We start from the raw sequence: 18,426 nt of genomic DNA, 5'->3' as shown, positions 1-18,426 counted from the left end.
TAAACTTAGACACTGATCCTGATTATCACCATTTCTTAGAGAAGTGTAACTGACATAAAATAGTTCTTACATTGATAAGTCCAAGAATTCCCCGGTCTGAAAATGCCTTATTTCCTTTCTATGAAGAAAGCCATGTAACCAAGGATGATACAGATTTCAATTACATGCAAATTTGCCATATATGAATGCAAATTATAAGCAAGGGTATGTCACAAAGTTGTAAAAAGGAGCACATGGGAAAATGATAGAATCTGAATCGAAAGCAAGTTGGAATGAGAGTCAATAGATCAAATTATCTTAAGAACATTTACAGATGAAACTAAATGGAGAACAGATATGAAATAGGTTATGCTTTTCAGTGCTCCTTTAGTGATTTATTTTCATTTCTAATGACAGTAGAACTACCACATTTTAGATTGTAACCCCTTGAGGCCAGAGATTGTATATTTTTTATTTTCTTATACTCAGCATCTGCTGTAGTTTCTTGTACACAGTAATGACTTTGTGTTTCTTGTGTTGAATTTCAAGAAATCTCAGGAAATCCCATGATGGCTACATATCAAATGTATACAAATACATTTATTTATGAGAATTATTTATGAAAATTCTTAGCATCAAGGAGGGTCTCTTTCCCCATTTTTACTCCATTCTGGTTCATTGGAGGTTAGACATTTGTAAGAATGACTCAACAAAGCAGACTAAAAAAAATTCTCAAAACTCTAAAGAGGAAACAATAGCAAAGATATATGCAGACATTAGATAATACATGAATGGGCACAGCTCTCCAGTTCCTCTAGTTATTCGTGATGATATCCTTAGCAATAGGAACACACATGATATTGAAGGGTCTTTTAGGTCAATTGATCAATAAATATTTATTAAGTTAGGCACTTTGCCTTATATGCACTGCAGATACAGAAAGTGGCAAAAGACAGGCCCTGCCCTCAAGGAGTTCATAATCTAATTGGGGGGACAACATGCAAACATATACATAAAGCAGCTATACACAGGATAAATACGAAATAACTAACAGAGGGAGGGCAGTAGGATTAAGAAGTATTGTTAAAGGCTTTCTATAAAAGATAAAATTTTTCATTGAAACTTAAAGGAAGCAATCAAGCACTTCCTGAATGGCAATTCAGGATAGGGTTTATCAAATCACCAAAGACCTTAGTATATTTAGTCAATCTGGGAAGCTGATGGGATTCTATCATTTAAACTAGAATTTGAATAAGCTTCTTGTTTTAGTAATTTTTCAGTCATGTCCAACTTTTTTGTGACCCTTTCAGGGTTTTGTTTTGTTTTAGTTTTAGTTTTTGTTTTAGCAAAGGCACTGGGAGTGGCTTGCCAATTCCTTCTACAATATAATTTTTCTTTGTACAGATGACAAACTGAGGTACAGAGAGTTAAATGACTTGCCCAGGGTCACATAGCTAGTAAGTGTCTGAGGCTGCATTTGAACTTGTGAAATGAGTGTTGCTTCCAAGGCCAGTGTTCTATATACTACACCACCTAGCTGCCTTTGAACAGACTACTTTTTTCTAGAGAACCATACCCTATTAAAGTGCTACCTATATCCTTATTCTGGATATCTACATTATATACCCAGGACTGGGAAATGCACACATCTCTTGAATTTCTAACTGTCCTGTGGCCAAGTCAGATCATAAATTAATGCTAGAGCCCTGGAGAATGTATACTGCTGACTATCTGCCCCCTATTGAACAATGGAGGACTCCCATTGTATAGAAGTAATTTGAAACTATATCATATCATTTCTTCAAGCTACATTTCTTCTTAGGGAATGAGGACATAGGGGCTTACTTTTTTGACCTCTGCTGTTCTTATTTTTAATAAGAGATTAGGACATGGAAAGTTTGAGAGTGGGAAAATTGTGCAAACACAGAATTGATCATCTTCTCCAAATCTTGATCACTGAGAATTCTACCATTATTTTTTCTACTACTAAAGATTCTCATGTGTGCCATAATGGAATATTTTCTCTTTTTTCCCTCTTTTTTTACAAGTCCTACGTTTTTTGCATTGCTTAGATTTTTCTGCTTGCACTCATTTCTTTCCGTGCCAATTTTTTTTTTGGAAGATTGTTTATAAAAGCCCTTTCATTTCCTTTCCCTTCTCAAAGATATAGAACAATTATCCAATAATATATACCACTATTTTTTTTTTTTTTGGTCCTTATACTTTTAGAAGCCATAAAGATAACATGCAACATTCTGGTAATTGAAGCTAATGGTAATCATCAAGACACTAGATTATAAGCGCAGGGTAACATCACCTATATGGGTGAAAATCCAAATGTATATATACACAGTCTTGCACATTTACTCAGCAAATGCCTAAACTGTTTAGGAACATATTCAAGACAGTGCCAATATTTATATCTATTGTATTTACAGAGACACAATTAAGACTGTATCCAATATCCGTATGTCCAAGTAAAAGTAAAATCATATAGTTAAATGTTCCCTTACAGGACAATTTTATTAAACAATTTTATTAACTTTCTATTTTAAAACTTATTAGTTGTAATTCCTTATGAATCTAGATATTTCTTCAGTGGTAATAATTAGATTTAAAATTTTAATAACTAAAGAAGCTAGAACAGCTTCAATACTCTATCTTGTCTTGTCCCCCTGGATTATTACAATTCAGCTCAAGGACCAGCAATATTTCTTTACTGCTGTAAACAGGTTGCTCATTTCTTTGATGTCACTCATTTTGAGAGTGCTATACCCACTGTGTCTGACAGAGACGGAGACTGGCACACTAAGAAAGCCGTTTGTCATTTGTTATAACATAAGATGACATTATTGCCATGAGGAAACCTTCACTGTTTTATTTTTTTTAAACTTCACTAACCTTCACCCCACTATGCCACATGCTTACATTTTAAAGATGAATTCTCAGGGTTAAGATTTGCTACAAGTTCACAGACTATGCCACAGGAGGAGAGAGTCATTTCTGCTATGAATGTAAATGAAGAAAGCATAATTTCGAGACCATTTGTCACAGTTGAGTATGTACTCTAGCAGGTCTAATGTGAGCTTTAAAATTAAAGGATGATGGAACTGATTTATATAAAACGAAGTGATGAGGACTAAAGGATGGGCACAAGACAAACAGCTCTTAACAGTAGGTTATTTAACCTAAGAATGTAATTTATTAGCACTCCCTATGAAAACCCTCCATCAAATACAGACAGCTGTATTCAGAATATATGGTAAGACTTCTAATTGAAACCATTTCCTCTTCCTTCAGGAACAAAGGACCTGAAGAGGTAAATGATTCAAATAAAATAATCAGAGCTCCAAATAAATTGAATATATGATACACATATATAATCACATATTTATACATTTTACATGCATAAAAAGCAAATATTTGCATGTATATGTGCATGTTGGACAACTTCAGCATGGTTTGCTTTAAAAAGCTGTGGAAATGAAAAAATAAGAAGTCTATGAAATACCAAACATTTCCTAAGGATATTAAACAAATGTCAATTAGTTGCCACAATAAGGAGAACAAAAGAGCCTAGAATTTACTTCATCTCACTAATATCCAATTTCCTTGCTAAGAGAAGAGCTAAGGCAAGCAAGGAAACACTGCTTTAGAGTATAAATAGTCCTGATTATAGAGTTTAGAGTATAAAACAGTCCTTGTTATATTCAAATCAAATTTAGGATATATTTTTAATTGGTTTGTGTGGGGGTGGTAATCATGTTTCAGAAGGAATACTGATAAGATGGAGAATATATGAGCAGAGCAATAAGAATGATAAAGTATCTCAAATTTATGTCATATGAGGACTGGTTGAAGGAACTGGGACTATTTAGCTTGGAGAAAAATAGATGAGAGAGATGAGAACTTAATTCACATATTTGAAGATTTGCTGTTTTCCAATTTTGCTTCCATAGGACAACTTTGGGAGTAATGGATGAAATTTTTAGAGAAGCACATTTAGTTATGACTGTAAGATAAACTTCCTAAAAATTAGAACAATATAAATATGGAATAGGCTATTTCAGGAGATAGAGACTTAGTGGACATCTTCAAGCAAAGTCTGAATGATTAGTTGGTAGGTATGTAATAGAAGGAATCCTTGTTCCCATAAAAGTGGCACTAGATGGCCACTGGGGTCCCTTGAAAACCTCATACTCTATGATTCTTTTGGGGACACAGCTCATAACCCAACTTGTCCGTGAAGTCTTCTTTTCAAGTAACAGTTCATCATATTTTTCCAACATTGTCACTAATTGCTAGTTATTTTCTTAAGAATACATGTCCTGACTTCTAAATCAGAATTGCTTTTGAGGGTCTTTTAGTTAAAAAACATTCCCCACAGCATCTAGTAAATGTTGAGTAAACACTGACTAACTGAATGACAAATCATTTATATTTGGCTTAGAAATGAATGTGTGTTCATTTTAACTTTTCATCTACTTGATATCTCTAATTTGAATATTTTGATGGTAGGTACCTGGATATCCCTGGGATTCTTATTTTACCATTCATTGACTTCAAGTTAATACGAAACAAATATAGACCCATTTGATTTTTAAATCTCCCAACTCAGACTAGCTATTTGGAGTTAAATATTCTGCTGGGTAAGTTTTTTTTTTTTTAATTAAAAATATACATCCTTTACTCCTCCCTTAAAATAACCCCATCTCCTTTAAAAAAATCAATCTTGATGGGTACATGATCTAGGTATAAAGACTGACACTATAAATAAATTAGTGGAACAAATAATAGTATATTCATCAGATTTATGGAGAAGGGAAGAATTTTTGATTAAACAAGAGATAGAAAGCATTATGGAGTACAAAATGGATAATTTTGATTACATTAAACTGAAAAGTTTTTGCACAACCAAACCCAATGCAACTAAGATTAGGAGGGAAGCACAAACTGGGAAAGAATTTTTGCAGCTAGTGTCTGTGATAAAGCCCTCATTTCTAAAATATATAGAAAATGGAGTCAAATGTACAAGACTACAAGTCATTACCCAATTGATAAATGGTCAAAAGATACGAACAGGCAGTTTTCAGAGGAAGAAATTAAAGATATCTATAGCCATATGAAAAAATGATCTAAATCACTATTGATTAGAGAGATGCAAATCAAAACAACTCTGAGATATTATATCATGCCTGTCAGATTGGCTAATATGACAAAACAAGAAAATGATAAATGCTGGAGAAGATGTGGGAGAGTTGGAACACTAATTCATTGTTGGTGGAGTTGTGAGCTGATCCAATCATTCTGGAGAGCAATTTGGAACTATTCCCAAAATGTGCATACCCTTTCACCCAACAATGCTCCTTCTAGGACCGTATCCCCAAGAGATCATAAAAATGGGAAAGGGTCCCACATGTACAAAAATATTTATAGCAGCACTCTTTTTGGTGGCCAAAAACTAGAAATCTAGGGAATGCCCATCAACTGAGGAATGGCTGAATAAATTGTGTTATAGGAATGTAATGGAATACTATTGTGCTATAAGTAATGATGAACAAAAAGACTTCAGAGAGGCCTGGAAAGACTTATATGATCTGATGCTGAGTAAAAAGAGCAGAACCAGGAGAACTTTGTACATAGCAACAACCACAGTGTATGAGGATTATGTAGTTTTAGAACTTCATTGCAACACAAGGACTTGAAAAATTCCCAATGGTCTTTTAAGGCAAAATGCCTTCCACATCCAGAGAAAGAACTATGGAATTCAATCGCAGAATGGAGCAAATCATTTTCTTTTGTATTACGTTTTGGTTTGTTATAAGATTTTACCCACTCATTTTAATTCTTCTATGCAACATGACAATGGTGAAAACGTATTTAATAAGAATATGTGTGTAGAACCTATATAAAATTGTATGATATCTTGGGGAGGAAGGAGGGAAGTAGGAGAGAAGGAGAGGGAGGGAGGGAAAAAAATCTCAGTTATATAATAGTGACTGTAGAGCACTGAAAATAAAATTTAAAAACTGAAAAACAATCAATCTTGAGATACTTTTATATATCCTTCAAAACAGTTTACTCACAAAAATTGTACCAGTATAATAGCTAAAATTATAGACATTTAATTTTAAATGGAAAATACATATTAATATGAAATAATTTTAAATATTTATTGTAAGTGTACTAAAATCCATAACAAAAATTAGCAATGATCATTTTAATTTCATTTATTTATTACTCCTGTAACTTTCTTTTGCAAATATTCTTGCCTTTCACATTTTCAAAACCAGTACAAACAACATTAGTAAGTCATCAAATTTAAATTGCACTTATTTTTTGCAACTTTGTAGGCAGTTTTTATATGTTCCTGAGAAATCTATAAGCTACATTTTATTAACAGTATTAGTGACTTTAAAAACAAAATTTCAGTACATAAAAACTACATTTAGATTCTTCTTCTTGTAGCCAATATGATGGAATAAGCAGTAAATTGCTGACGCTCTCCCATATTCACCTCCAAACAACCATAAAATTGTTCCCCAGAACAAATCCTAATAGCAGAGCCAGGAGAAAAATGGGGTGAAGCAATCTTTTAGGCTGAAAGGATCAGTAAGAAAGATTTGTCTCACTCAGGTAAAAGGGAAGTGCATTCCAGGACAGGAAGCATCTCAACAAGCCAGCAGCAAGCCTTACCCATCAAAATAGTGGGATATCCTGCACTCCACTGTGGTGAAGCAGGCAAATGTTAATACCAGGACCTGCCTCATGCCTTAGCATAGCTAGAAGAACTGCCAGACACCAGCTCTGAAAATCACCATATGCTTCAGCATAGTGCTGGGCAAACAGACACCTTCCAGCAACCAAACCTCCACATGCTTCAGCACAGTCCTGGGCAAATAGGCATCCTCCAGTTTGACAAGAAAGTAGGCCAGACTTCCACATGATTCAGCAAAACCTAGAGCAATCAGGCACACTCCAGAAGACCAGACCTCCATGTGTTTCAGCGTAGCCCTGGGGAAATGCAGAAAAACTCCACCAGGCCTCAGCACACACCAGACACCACTACTAGGACCACAGTTCAGCACCAGGTAAGCTACCAGACACCCTATGGCCTCCAGAAGCACCACTAAGTTACAGAAGTCCTCAACACAGCAACAGACAAAGGGTCCCCTGGGGTCCTCAGGGCAACATTAGTACAACACAAGGTAAACAGACAGGGCCTGCAACTACTAGCATAAACACCTGAGATAGAACCCCTTCCATTCTGGGAGCAGAGATCAAATTTAAAGGAAAGTAAAAGGGCAAAAAAAGAGGAAAATAACAACAACAAAAAAAAAAAATCTGCCCACAGAAAGCTATTATGTGACAGGGAAGACCAAGACACAAACACAGAAGAAGATGACATTGTCAAAACACCTATGGGCAAGATCCCAAGAAAAACTGGAAGTCATCTCAATCTCAGAAAGAACTTATGGAAAAGCTCAAAAAGTAGCTTAAAATTCATATAAGAGAGGTAGAAGAAAAATTGGGGAAAGAATTGAGAGTGGTGCAAGAGAATTATGAAAAAAGAATCAACAGTCTGGAATTTTAAAAGTAGAATTTAAAGTAGAAATTGGGCAAATTTAAAAGTAGAATTGGACGAAGAGAAAAGGAGATATAAAAATCCACTTAAGAATACAGTTCCTTAAAGACTACAATTGGCACAATGAAAACGAAAGTAAAAAAGTAATTGAGGAAAACACCACCTTAAAAAGTTAGAATTGGGTAAGAAGAAGCTAAAAAACTCTGTGAGACATCAAGACTCAATCAAATAAATTCAAAAGAAAGGAAAAATGGAAGAAAATGTAAAATACCATATGGGAAAAAAAAAAAAAAACTAAGCTGGAAAACAGACCCAGGAAAGCCTATATCAGAACCATTGAACTACCTAAAAGCCACAATCAAAAGGAAGACCTGGACAGCACCTTTCAAGAAATTATCAAGGGAAATTGCCCTGACGTCACAGAACCAGTGGGCAAAATAGGCATTGAAAGAACCCACTGATCACCTCAGGAAAGAAATCCCAAAATAATTCTGCTTAAACTCATTTACCTGTTGAGTGCCATACCAATCAAACAACCAAAACAATTATTCAATTAAGTTAGAAAAATAATAATAAAATTCATTTAAAAAAACAAAACATCAGGAATATTAAGGGAACTCATGAAAAAATACAAAGGAAGTTGTCATAGCAATACTAGATCTCAAACTATATTATAAACCAGCAATCATCAAAACTCTCTGGTACTGGCTAAGAATTAGAATGGTGGATCAGTGGAACAGATTAGGTACAGAAAACACAATAATCAATGACCATCATAACCTAGTGTTTAATAAACCCAAAGACCCCAGCTTTGGGGATAAGAACTCACTATTTGACAAAGTTGTTGGGAAAACTGGAAAACAATGGGATACAAAGTAGGTATGGACCAACATTTCACACCACATACTAAGAGAAGGTCAAAATGGGTGCATGATTTAGACATAAAAGGAGACACAGTAAGCAAATTAGAAGAGCAAGGAATAATCTACCTGTCAGATCTATGGGTAGGGGACCAAAGAAAAATTAGAAAGCACTATGAAATATAAAACATATAATTTTGATTATATTAAATTAAAAAGCATTCATACAAGCAAAACCAATACAAGCAGGATTGGAAGGCAAGCAGAAAGCTGGGAAACAATCTTTACAGCTTTTGTCTCTGATAAAGGCTGCATTTATCAAATATGGATAGAAATGAATCAAATTTATAAGAATACAAGTTATTCTCCAATAGATAAATGATCAAAGGACATGAACCAGCAGTTTTCAGATGAAGAAAGCAAAGCTATCTATAGACACGTAAAAAAGTGCTCTACATCACTTTTGCTTAGAGAAATGCAAACTAAAACAACTCTGAGATGCCACCTCACACCTATCATATTGGCTAATATGACACAAAAGGAAAATGATCAATATTGGAGAAGATGTGGGAAAATTGGGACACTGATGCACTGTTGATGGAGTTGTGAACTGATGTAACCATTCTGGAGAACAATTTGGAACTATGCCCAATGGGCACCCAAACTGTGCATACCCTTTGATCCAACAATACCACTACTAGGCCTGTATCACAAAGAGATCATAAAAAAAGGGTAAAGGACCTACATGCACAAAAATATTTATAGCATCTTTTTGTGGTGGTTAAGAATAGAAAATTGAGGGGATATCTAACATTTGGGGATTAGCTGAACAAGCTGTGATATATGAATATATTGTGCAAAAAGAAATGATGAACAGATTTCAGAAAATCCTGGAAAGACATATGAAATGATGCAAAGTGAAATGAACAAAACCAGGAAAACAATGTACACGGTATTAGCAACATCATGTGGTGATCAACTATGAATGATTCGGCTCTTCTCAGCAACACAATGATCCAATACAAGTATAAAGGATTCATGAAGGAAAATGCTATCTGTATCCAGAAAAACAACTGATAGACTCTGAACACGGATCAAAGCAAATTCTCACTTTATTCTTTCTCATGTTTTTTTTCCTTTTAATCTGTTTCTTCTTTCACAACTGTGACTAACATGGAAATAATTTTTCTATGGTTAATCCTTTATTTTTATAAATTATATTTTTACACTACACCAATACAAATGGTCTTTGTTTTTGAAGTTTGAAAGTAATATATCTCTATTTCAGGATATTATTTTAACCAAAAGATGATATTAAAATAGCTTTACTTTTGGATTATATGTGATTGCTTCACATTTTCTTGAGTATTTTCTTGTTATCTTTTTCATAGATGAATTTTGATTTGTCCATTACTGAAGCACTGTCAATGTTGTTTTATTAGTCATTATCTATCCACAGCAGCATGAGATTATATTTCCTACGGCTATCATACAGTAGCGCTTGTGTGTCAAAGTGCTATGAAAGATTTTCTTTGGAGAGAAATAATGGTCTCCACCACTATAAAACATACTAGTTGTGTCACATTATTACTGGAAAATAGTGCTGTTAACTTCCACTACCACTGTAAATCAATTCTAGTGGATAAGTTTTCATGTGTTATGTGAAAGACAGTTTCTAGGTCTTCAACACTCCTCATCTAGAATAGTTAATATATGCATTTTAATACTGTTCAAATCCCCTGGAGTATTGTGTGTCAAAGATGAAGAATTTCAATCATATTCAACTTACTTTGTGTGCCTTTAAGATTAAACATTTTTTTAGAGACAGCTAGGTAGCACAGTGGATAGAGCACTGGCCCTGGAGTCAGGAGGACCTCAGTTCAAATCCAACCTCAGACATTAGGCACTTACTAGCTGTGTGATACTGCGCAAGTCACTTAACCACAATTGCCTTGCAAAAAAAAAAAAAAAAAAAAGATAACACTTTTATGACTGAGAGTTTTCTAGATTTTAATCCCAAACAAGTCAGCAGACATTTTCATATAGAGATTCAACTTTTTTCATCCCTAATTCTTGTAACCTTTTGATTACCTTTATTCTCTTGGTTATCCTTTTATCTTCTCTTACTCCAAAGTATGATCCTTTCTATTTTCCCCTTTTTGACACATCAGGAAAATATTTTACCTTTTCATGTAATTACTGTTTTGATTTATATTTCTCAAGCTCATGGAAGGAAGGATTGGGATATAACAAAATTTTAGATCTGAACATATTTTTGAATATTACTTGCTAACTATGTCATTTTACTAAGTCATTTCAAGTCTTTGAAATTTCATTTCCTTATTTCCCCTCCTCCCAAAAAAGAGGGAATTTAACTACATATATCCAGGTTGATCTCAGTTAGATTCACTGACTAGTTTAGACAGTGAACACAGTGGAATCCAAGTAATTAGAGTGTAATGTCAGTTTTATGAAAATGATTAAAATTTTTTTCACCGAGACATAGGCTAAATGACCTTATAGTCAAGAACTTATGGTAATAGAAAAAAGTACTAAACTAAAATCCTAGTAATTCAATAAGTTGAATATAATTATTTGTTATTGAATTATTAAATTAATTCAATAATTTAATTCTATTAATGATGAAATAGAAACTGCACTAAAGTTAACAATTCAGGAGGAGACTTCATAGATAGTGAAAAATATTAATGAAAGTAAGATTGAGGAGTAAAGTGAAACATACTTCAAATGAATAAGTGGGAAAAGTTTTCAAGTATCAAGTATCTTAGTAATACCCAGTAACATATATTTTCTGAGGAAATTATATATCAAAGCAGATGACCTAAGCATTGTTACCCTAATTAGAGTTACAGTCTGTATTTGAAAATAATAAAGGAGCATTTAATTTCAAAAGAAACTCAAAAATTGAGGTAATAAACTATTTCTTTTTGCAAATAATATGATATTCTTGAAAAATCTGAAAGACAACTAAAAAGCTAGTTGAAATAATTAATAATCTTAGAAAAGTAGCAGGATATGAATCAACATAAATCATCAGTATTTCTATATATCACAAACAAAACTCTGCAAGAAGAGATAGTAAAAAAAAACACTCCATTTAAAATACCTCTAGGCCATATAAAATACCTGAGAGTATACCTGCCAAAACAAACCCAGGAACTATATAAACAAAACTATGAAAAAAAAATTTTTATACAAATAAAATCATATTTAAATAATTGGAGAGATCATAATTGTTCTTGGGTAGGTAGGGCCAATGTAATAAAAACGTCAGTTTATCTGAACTAATTTATATATTCAATGCTTTCCAAATTAATTTACCAAAAATTATTTTATTGAATTAGAAAAAAATAATAAATTTCATAAATAAAATTCATTTGGAAAAACAGAAAAGTCAAGAAAAAGGAAATAATGAAAAAAATTATAAAGGAAGGAGGTTTAGCAGTACCAGATCATAAATTGTATTATAAGGCAATAATTATCAAAACTATCAGGTACTGGCTAAGAAATAGAAAGAAAGATCAATGGAATAGAGTAAACATATAATTAACAGGAACAAATAAAATCAATAACCCTGTATTTGATAAATATAAGCACTTAAGATTTGGGGATAAGAATTTGTTTCTTGGTAAAAATACTGTGAAAACTGGAAAGCAATATGGCAGAAATGGGTCGTGGACCTATTTCTCAAACCATTTACCAAGATCAGGCCAAAATAGATATATGACACAGAGATTTTTACAGGAAAATCAGAAGACATGGAATATATTACTTATCAGTCTTATGGATAGGTAAACAATTTACGATTAAACAAGAGACAGAGAGCAAAGTTAGGTGTAAAATGGACAACTCTGATTAGATTTAAACTAAAAATGTTCTGTACAAATATAAACCATCAAGATTAGAAGGAAAGCAGAAAATTGGGGAAAAATTTACAGAGAGATTATCAAAGATCTCATATCTAAAATATATCAAGAACTCTGTCAAATCTCTAATATGAGTCATTCCCAATGGATAAATGGTCAAAGGGTATGAAGAAATCTTTTCCAATGAAGAAATCTTTTAGTCACATAAAAATGCACTAAATTATTACTGATTAGAGAAATGCAAATTTAAAACAATCTTGAGATATTATTTTATACCCAGCAGACTAGATGCAATGTTAGAAGGAGCAAGTGACAGATGTTGGAAAGGATGTGGAAAAACTGGGACACTAATTCAGTGTTGGTGAAATTGTAAAATGATCCAACCATTTTGGAGAGCAATGTGAAATTGTGCCCAAAGAGTTTAAACTGCTTATGCCTTTTCATTCATTAATACTATTGCTTTATCTATTTCCAAAGATGATTAGGGGAAAAGAAAAAGAACTTATATGTTTTAAAATGTTTATAGCAGCTCTCTTTGTGGTGGCAAAGAACTGGAAATTTCAGGGACACCCATCAGTTAAGGAATGGTCAACAAATTGTAGTATGACTGTGGTATATGGAATACTACTTTGCTACATGAAATAATGAGTTCAATGATTTTAGAAACATGGAAAGATTTGCGTGAAATAATGAAGAGCAAAATGAGTAGAACCATGAGAACACTGTATACATAACAGCAATACTGTTTTAAGAATGACTTTGAATAAGTTATATTGTTTATTATAAATACCCAAATTAACTATAAAAGACATGATGAAAGATGATGTTTGCATCCATAGAAAGAACTGATAAATAGAAGCATGTATAGAATAATTTTACAGACACACATACACATATATATGTAGATAGATATATAGATATATATTAGTGATTAATGGTAGCCATCTCTAGTGTGGGGGGGAGGGAAAAAAAGAAAAAAATAAATTTACATAATAATTGGTTGTATATTTGAAAAGAATAGCAAGTTGTACGTTGCATATTTGCAGTTTCATGTACAATCATCTTTTTTATTGTACTATATTTTAGAAATGCTTATTTTATTGCTTAAATGAAAAATAAAATTAAAAAAATAAAAAATACTTTAAAAATTCAGACTTCTTGATAATTCAGATTGTCCTACTCTTTGGATTCAAATCTGTGAGGTTTTATTATATTATTTGTTCATGTTCTACTCTTCTATAATATATAATTATAGAATTTTTAGACTTGTACAGGATCAGAGAGATTATTTCAGTCCCATCAATTTATACACTAGGCCATATACTTAGGAAAAGTGCTTTATGAGAAGCCATATAGCTAGTTTAGGTCAGAGTTGAGTGTAAACTTTTGTAAGAGTGTTTGCATATGTTCTTCAAACAAAGATTGGTCTCAACAAGTTAATTGCTATGAACACCCATGATGTAGGGCAATTTTGCCAGGGAAATTACCCTGCTCTGTGACTGATCACCTTGAAACCATGGCTTGCTAGAAAGCTTCCATACTTAGCTCTACTCCTCATAACTATAAAGTCTGTAACAGTAGTAGCAATGGTGATAGCATATATTATTGACCTGAAAGAATGACTATCAGTGTATATCTTGATGCCTAGAAACTAAAAGGTGAGTGTACTGCCTAATGTTTCACTCTTACTAAGTATCTTCATATTAGTAATTATCATTGAAATATATGAGTAAACATTATTCAAATCAATTTGGGGATATAAAAATTCATTGCTAATTTAACTTTAAATTTCAGAATAATTTTGTACTTTAAAAACTTTCTAACTTAGTGATGTTACATAGAAAATCAACTTCAAAATATTCTGGGCATTTTATTGCTCAACAATAAAACAATCTTAAAACAATTTACATTTCATTGCTTGAAGAAATTTAAATGACAAAAAACCTATCAAACCTATTTTGTCCTGCACAACAATTAGAATATTTTGCTTCACTCCATGTCTAATGGCAGCCTAAACAAACAGAATCATCTCTAAGACAAGGTGCACATTAACACCAAATTTCTTTTACTTAATAAAATAGCTATTGAATTTAAAGAAGCTCACAATTTTTAAACTCAAAGTGGGAAGCCTAAACATATTTATGCAATTTGCATATACATTCAGCTTTGTGAATTTTATAAGATATCAGAACTTTTCATAATTATTCAATCCACCATTATTCTGCATCAAAGAATAGTTTTATTTTTATACATGAAGAATATTCATTCAATTGTAATTTCTATTAGTATCCACAAATATATCGTAACCCAGCTAATAGCTTTAAAAGGTTCATTTCTATCCAGAATTACAAAGGCACAATATGTCCAATATGTTTTGGATCATTTTTACAACTGAATCCTTTTAGAAGAAAAATTTAAAATATAATTGAAACTATGCACCATTTTAATGGAATGCTATTTTGTTCTCTTACACATTGTTTTCCTTGAAAGTTTGCCATGGAAAAAGAATACAATGGAGACAGCATGAATAAAATGCTTATATATGATTCCCATGCAGCAGTAATGAATGACAATGGATAAGAAACCCTCACTTCAAATGCAGACTTTATATTAACTGTCACCGTGAACTTCAGGTAAAATGTACCTGCTTGCTAATCTAGAATATAGGGATAAAATACTTGCAGCAACACCTAGTAGGGTTGTTATAAGAAAAACTTTTTGAAAGCTGTAAAGTTCCATGTAAATGCATTATTATTATTTTGTATTGTAACTACCTGTGTTTATGCTTCACTTCCCTTCACTAGATTTTAAGTTTCTAAAGATAGGGAATGGATATTTATCTGGTATACTGTTGGACTTGAAGTGAGAGGGACCTGAGTTAAGTTATTGTCTCAGATATTTACTAGCTGTGTGATTCTCAGCAAGTAACTTAACTTTTATTTGTCTCCATTTCTTCATCTATAAAATTGAGATGGACTTGATAAGTCTTTAGATTATTTTCCAGGACTAAATCCTATGACCCCATGATTACATACATATATATACAATACATACACATATATGCACAGACACAGAACCAGAGACACACACATATACATATATATGCATAAATAAAAAAGCCATTGAATTCATTGGCATAGGGAGCATCCAGTGAAGAACTTCCTCTACTAATTCAAACCAATGCCTTTAATCTAATTTATAGTCTTAGAAAGTTGCCTGGGAAATTGAGAGACTTGTCCAGGTCCACCGAGCTAGTATGTATCAAAAGAAAAATGTTAACACAAGTCTTCCTCTCTCCATCCACATACATCATCTATGTACCAAGGAAATGTTTAATGTATTTTGGTTGTGTTGCTGAATGAATGAAAGAATGAATAAGTCTATATAGTCTTGTCATCTACTAATCAAATCTCCCATTTTAAGAAAAATTTGTGATGATGAAAGAAGACTGAGAGTTAGGGTCAACATGAGACTTGTCTTTAAGTAGAAGTGCTGTCACCTACCTCTAAGAATCACTTGATTTTTTTCTGTTTGGCCTCAGAGAGAAAAACTAGGAGCAATGAGTGGAAACTACTGAGAGGAAGGGAAAAATTTACAATTCTCTGGTTCCAAATACAGAACAGGCAGCCTGTGGAAGTGGTTGGTCATCCTTGCTGGAAGTCTTCACTCAAAATCTGGAAAACCACTTCTAAGTTGTGTGATACATTTCCCACACTATTTGGACTAAATAACCCTTAGGTTCTTTTCAGCTCTAAAATTCTGTGATTTTCTTATGTAACAACACATTTAGTAAGTCTACATTACAAACTTCTTGAAGGTAGAGATTATATGAAATAATTTCTTTTCTGTTTTTAACAGGGTCTAGCATAATTTGATAATTCTATCAAAACTTGAAATAAATTAACTTGAATCAACTTGTGTCTACTAATAGTCCTTGAAATATATGTAGTTTGTGCATATTATTTAATTAACTAACAAATTACCTAAGCTAGAGACCCACATTTCTGTGAACTCTTTTCCATAAAAAGTTATTTCTCATTATATTATAGAGCAGTAAGATCTTCTCTAAGACAAGGCAAGTTACAGTTTGATTTCCTCTGCTTGATGAGGTGTGTACTTAAGTGAATAAATTTTTTCAAAGTAGGAAGTATGATATTTTAAGGTTAAAGAATTTCTAAATGACATAAAATATTGACAGTACATAAATCACAATGCAGGCTTAGCAAGTCAAAAGTCAGCAAAAGCAATTTACCTGAAGAAGGTGACAAAGAATTGCACCAGATCCATGATAGTATTGTGCTGTGAAAATGCAATCTGTAAATCAAAAGAAAAGCAAGTAAATACAAAATTTAGTAAATCTGTTCTTTCCCTTTTGGTTTCTAAGATACTCTAAAATTGGCACTATTTTTAAAACATCTCGTTTTACAATAGGAAGTTCATTTATATCGTGTCATTAGGGTATTAATTTGCATATCACTAACCCCATGTGAATCTTCATAAAACATTTGCAAATGGTTACATAGTCTGTACTCATTGTATATCCTTTACCATCAAACATTAGGAAATTAATGAAATTTTCTTTACATGAACAAAAACAAATGAATAAGAGTTTCATTCAAAACTTATAATGGTTGAAATACATCCTGTAAAAGGCTGATAGAATTATTTTCTCCTTCTAACGTCTCAGGACATTTTCAGACATAGATCAAAAAATCCCATTTAGAAGCATAGGAATAATTTTCAACTAACAAAGATACGTTAAGGGCAACAAGTATTGTCTCTGTTCATTCTTACATAAAGAAGAAATGTACACATTATACATAATATAACATTCTAAAGAGCAAAATATTGTATAACTTAAGATGCTCAAATGATCCAAAAAGTTAAGGTAAGAGAAAAAGGCAAGTATTTAAGACTCACTCTTTGTTTCTTCAGTATGATAGCTAATAGTAGGTAATGTCTCATCTCTCCAAATGATTTTATTACAAATAACTTATCAATCCTTTTTAAGAGTCAAACTTGAAAAAATACATTTTGCCTGCAATCCTAATACAACAATTACACACCTAGATTCTTGCACAGAGCATCCTTTCTTGATCTAAGGGTTGCCACTCAGAATGTTGGTTATTAGAAGGTCTAACTTTATCATATGCTTTTCCCCCCTTTCACAAACCTATTCCCCAAGTCTGTTTTCTTTTCCATGAATAAGTTCTTTAATCTTCTGGTTTTGTGTTCTTGCTTAAGCTGTTCCCTATAGATTAAATGTCTTTCTGATTTATCTCCATCTATTAAAAATGTTTCAAACTTTTAAGACCCCTGAGAGGTAAGTGTAGGCTTTAGATAAATAAAACAATTCCCAACCATTAATGTTATTAAAACAGCAAAATAGGTTGCCTTTCCAGAGCTAGTTGGAAAGTTCATAATAGGACTTGATTTGGATTGAAGAAAATTGGAGTTCAAATTAAACTTCATTTACTACCTATATTTCCATGGCTAAGTCATTTAACTTCTCTGCCTCAGTTTTTTCATCCATAAAATAGGCATAACAAAAGTACCTACCTCCTAGAGTTATTGTGAGGATAAAATGGAATATATTTTTAAAGTATTCTGCAAAACTTAAAGGACTATAAATAGACAAGAGAGTCAAGATGCTGGAATAAGGCAGGAATGTGCCTAAGCTTTCCTACCTTCCCTTTCAAACAGCTTTATAATAATGCCTCAAAGGGAATTTTTGAGTGGCAGAATCAACAAAAGGACAAGGCGAAATAACTTTCCAGCCCAAGATAGCTTAGAATATCAAGAGGAAAGGTCTGTCTCACTGATATGAGACTGGAGCACAGTCCAGCACAAGCATCTGGGCAGCCAGCAGCAAGTCCTGTCCCAGAGAACCAGTGCAGGCCTAAGGGACAACTCAATCATCACCAGCAACATCCAGATCTCTCAGCCACAGATGGTAAATGGGGGCAGAAAACTGGTTCTAAAGAGATTACAGGGGACATTTTGCAGACATCCTGGGGCAAAGTTTCTGTTGCATTGATGAAACAAGGATCTGGGTTGCAGACTAGGTTTATAGTCCCAGGATGAGGGCTCTGTGTAGTCACAGGGGAATAGGTAT

The 18,426-nt window shown here is 32.9% G+C and overlaps 1 protein-coding gene across 5 annotated transcripts in view; it reads right to left on the bottom strand.

Moving 5' to 3' along the window:
- ATRNL1 (attractin like 1) overlaps positions 1–18,426 on the bottom strand; it is a 1,361,117-nt gene that overhangs the window by 677,462 nt on the left and 665,229 nt on the right. For all 5 annotated transcript variants that reach the window (XM_072623397.1, XM_072623377.1, XM_072623406.1 and 2 more), the window contains one exon: positions 16,564–16,625. In XM_072623397.1, coding sequence (XP_072479498.1) covers positions 16,564–16,625 — 62 coding nt within the window. The remainder of the gene's footprint in view (positions 1–16,563; positions 16,626–18,426) is intronic.

Source organism: Notamacropus eugenii, chromosome 1 (genome assembly GCF_028372415.1).
Source record: "Notamacropus eugenii isolate mMacEug1 chromosome 1, mMacEug1.pri_v2, whole genome shotgun sequence".
In the NCBI taxonomy this organism is placed as follows: domain Eukaryota; kingdom Metazoa; phylum Chordata; class Mammalia; order Diprotodontia; family Macropodidae; genus Notamacropus; species Notamacropus eugenii.
The sequence above is the reverse complement of the archived record's forward strand: the minus strand, read 5'-3'. Positions and strand labels throughout refer to the sequence as shown.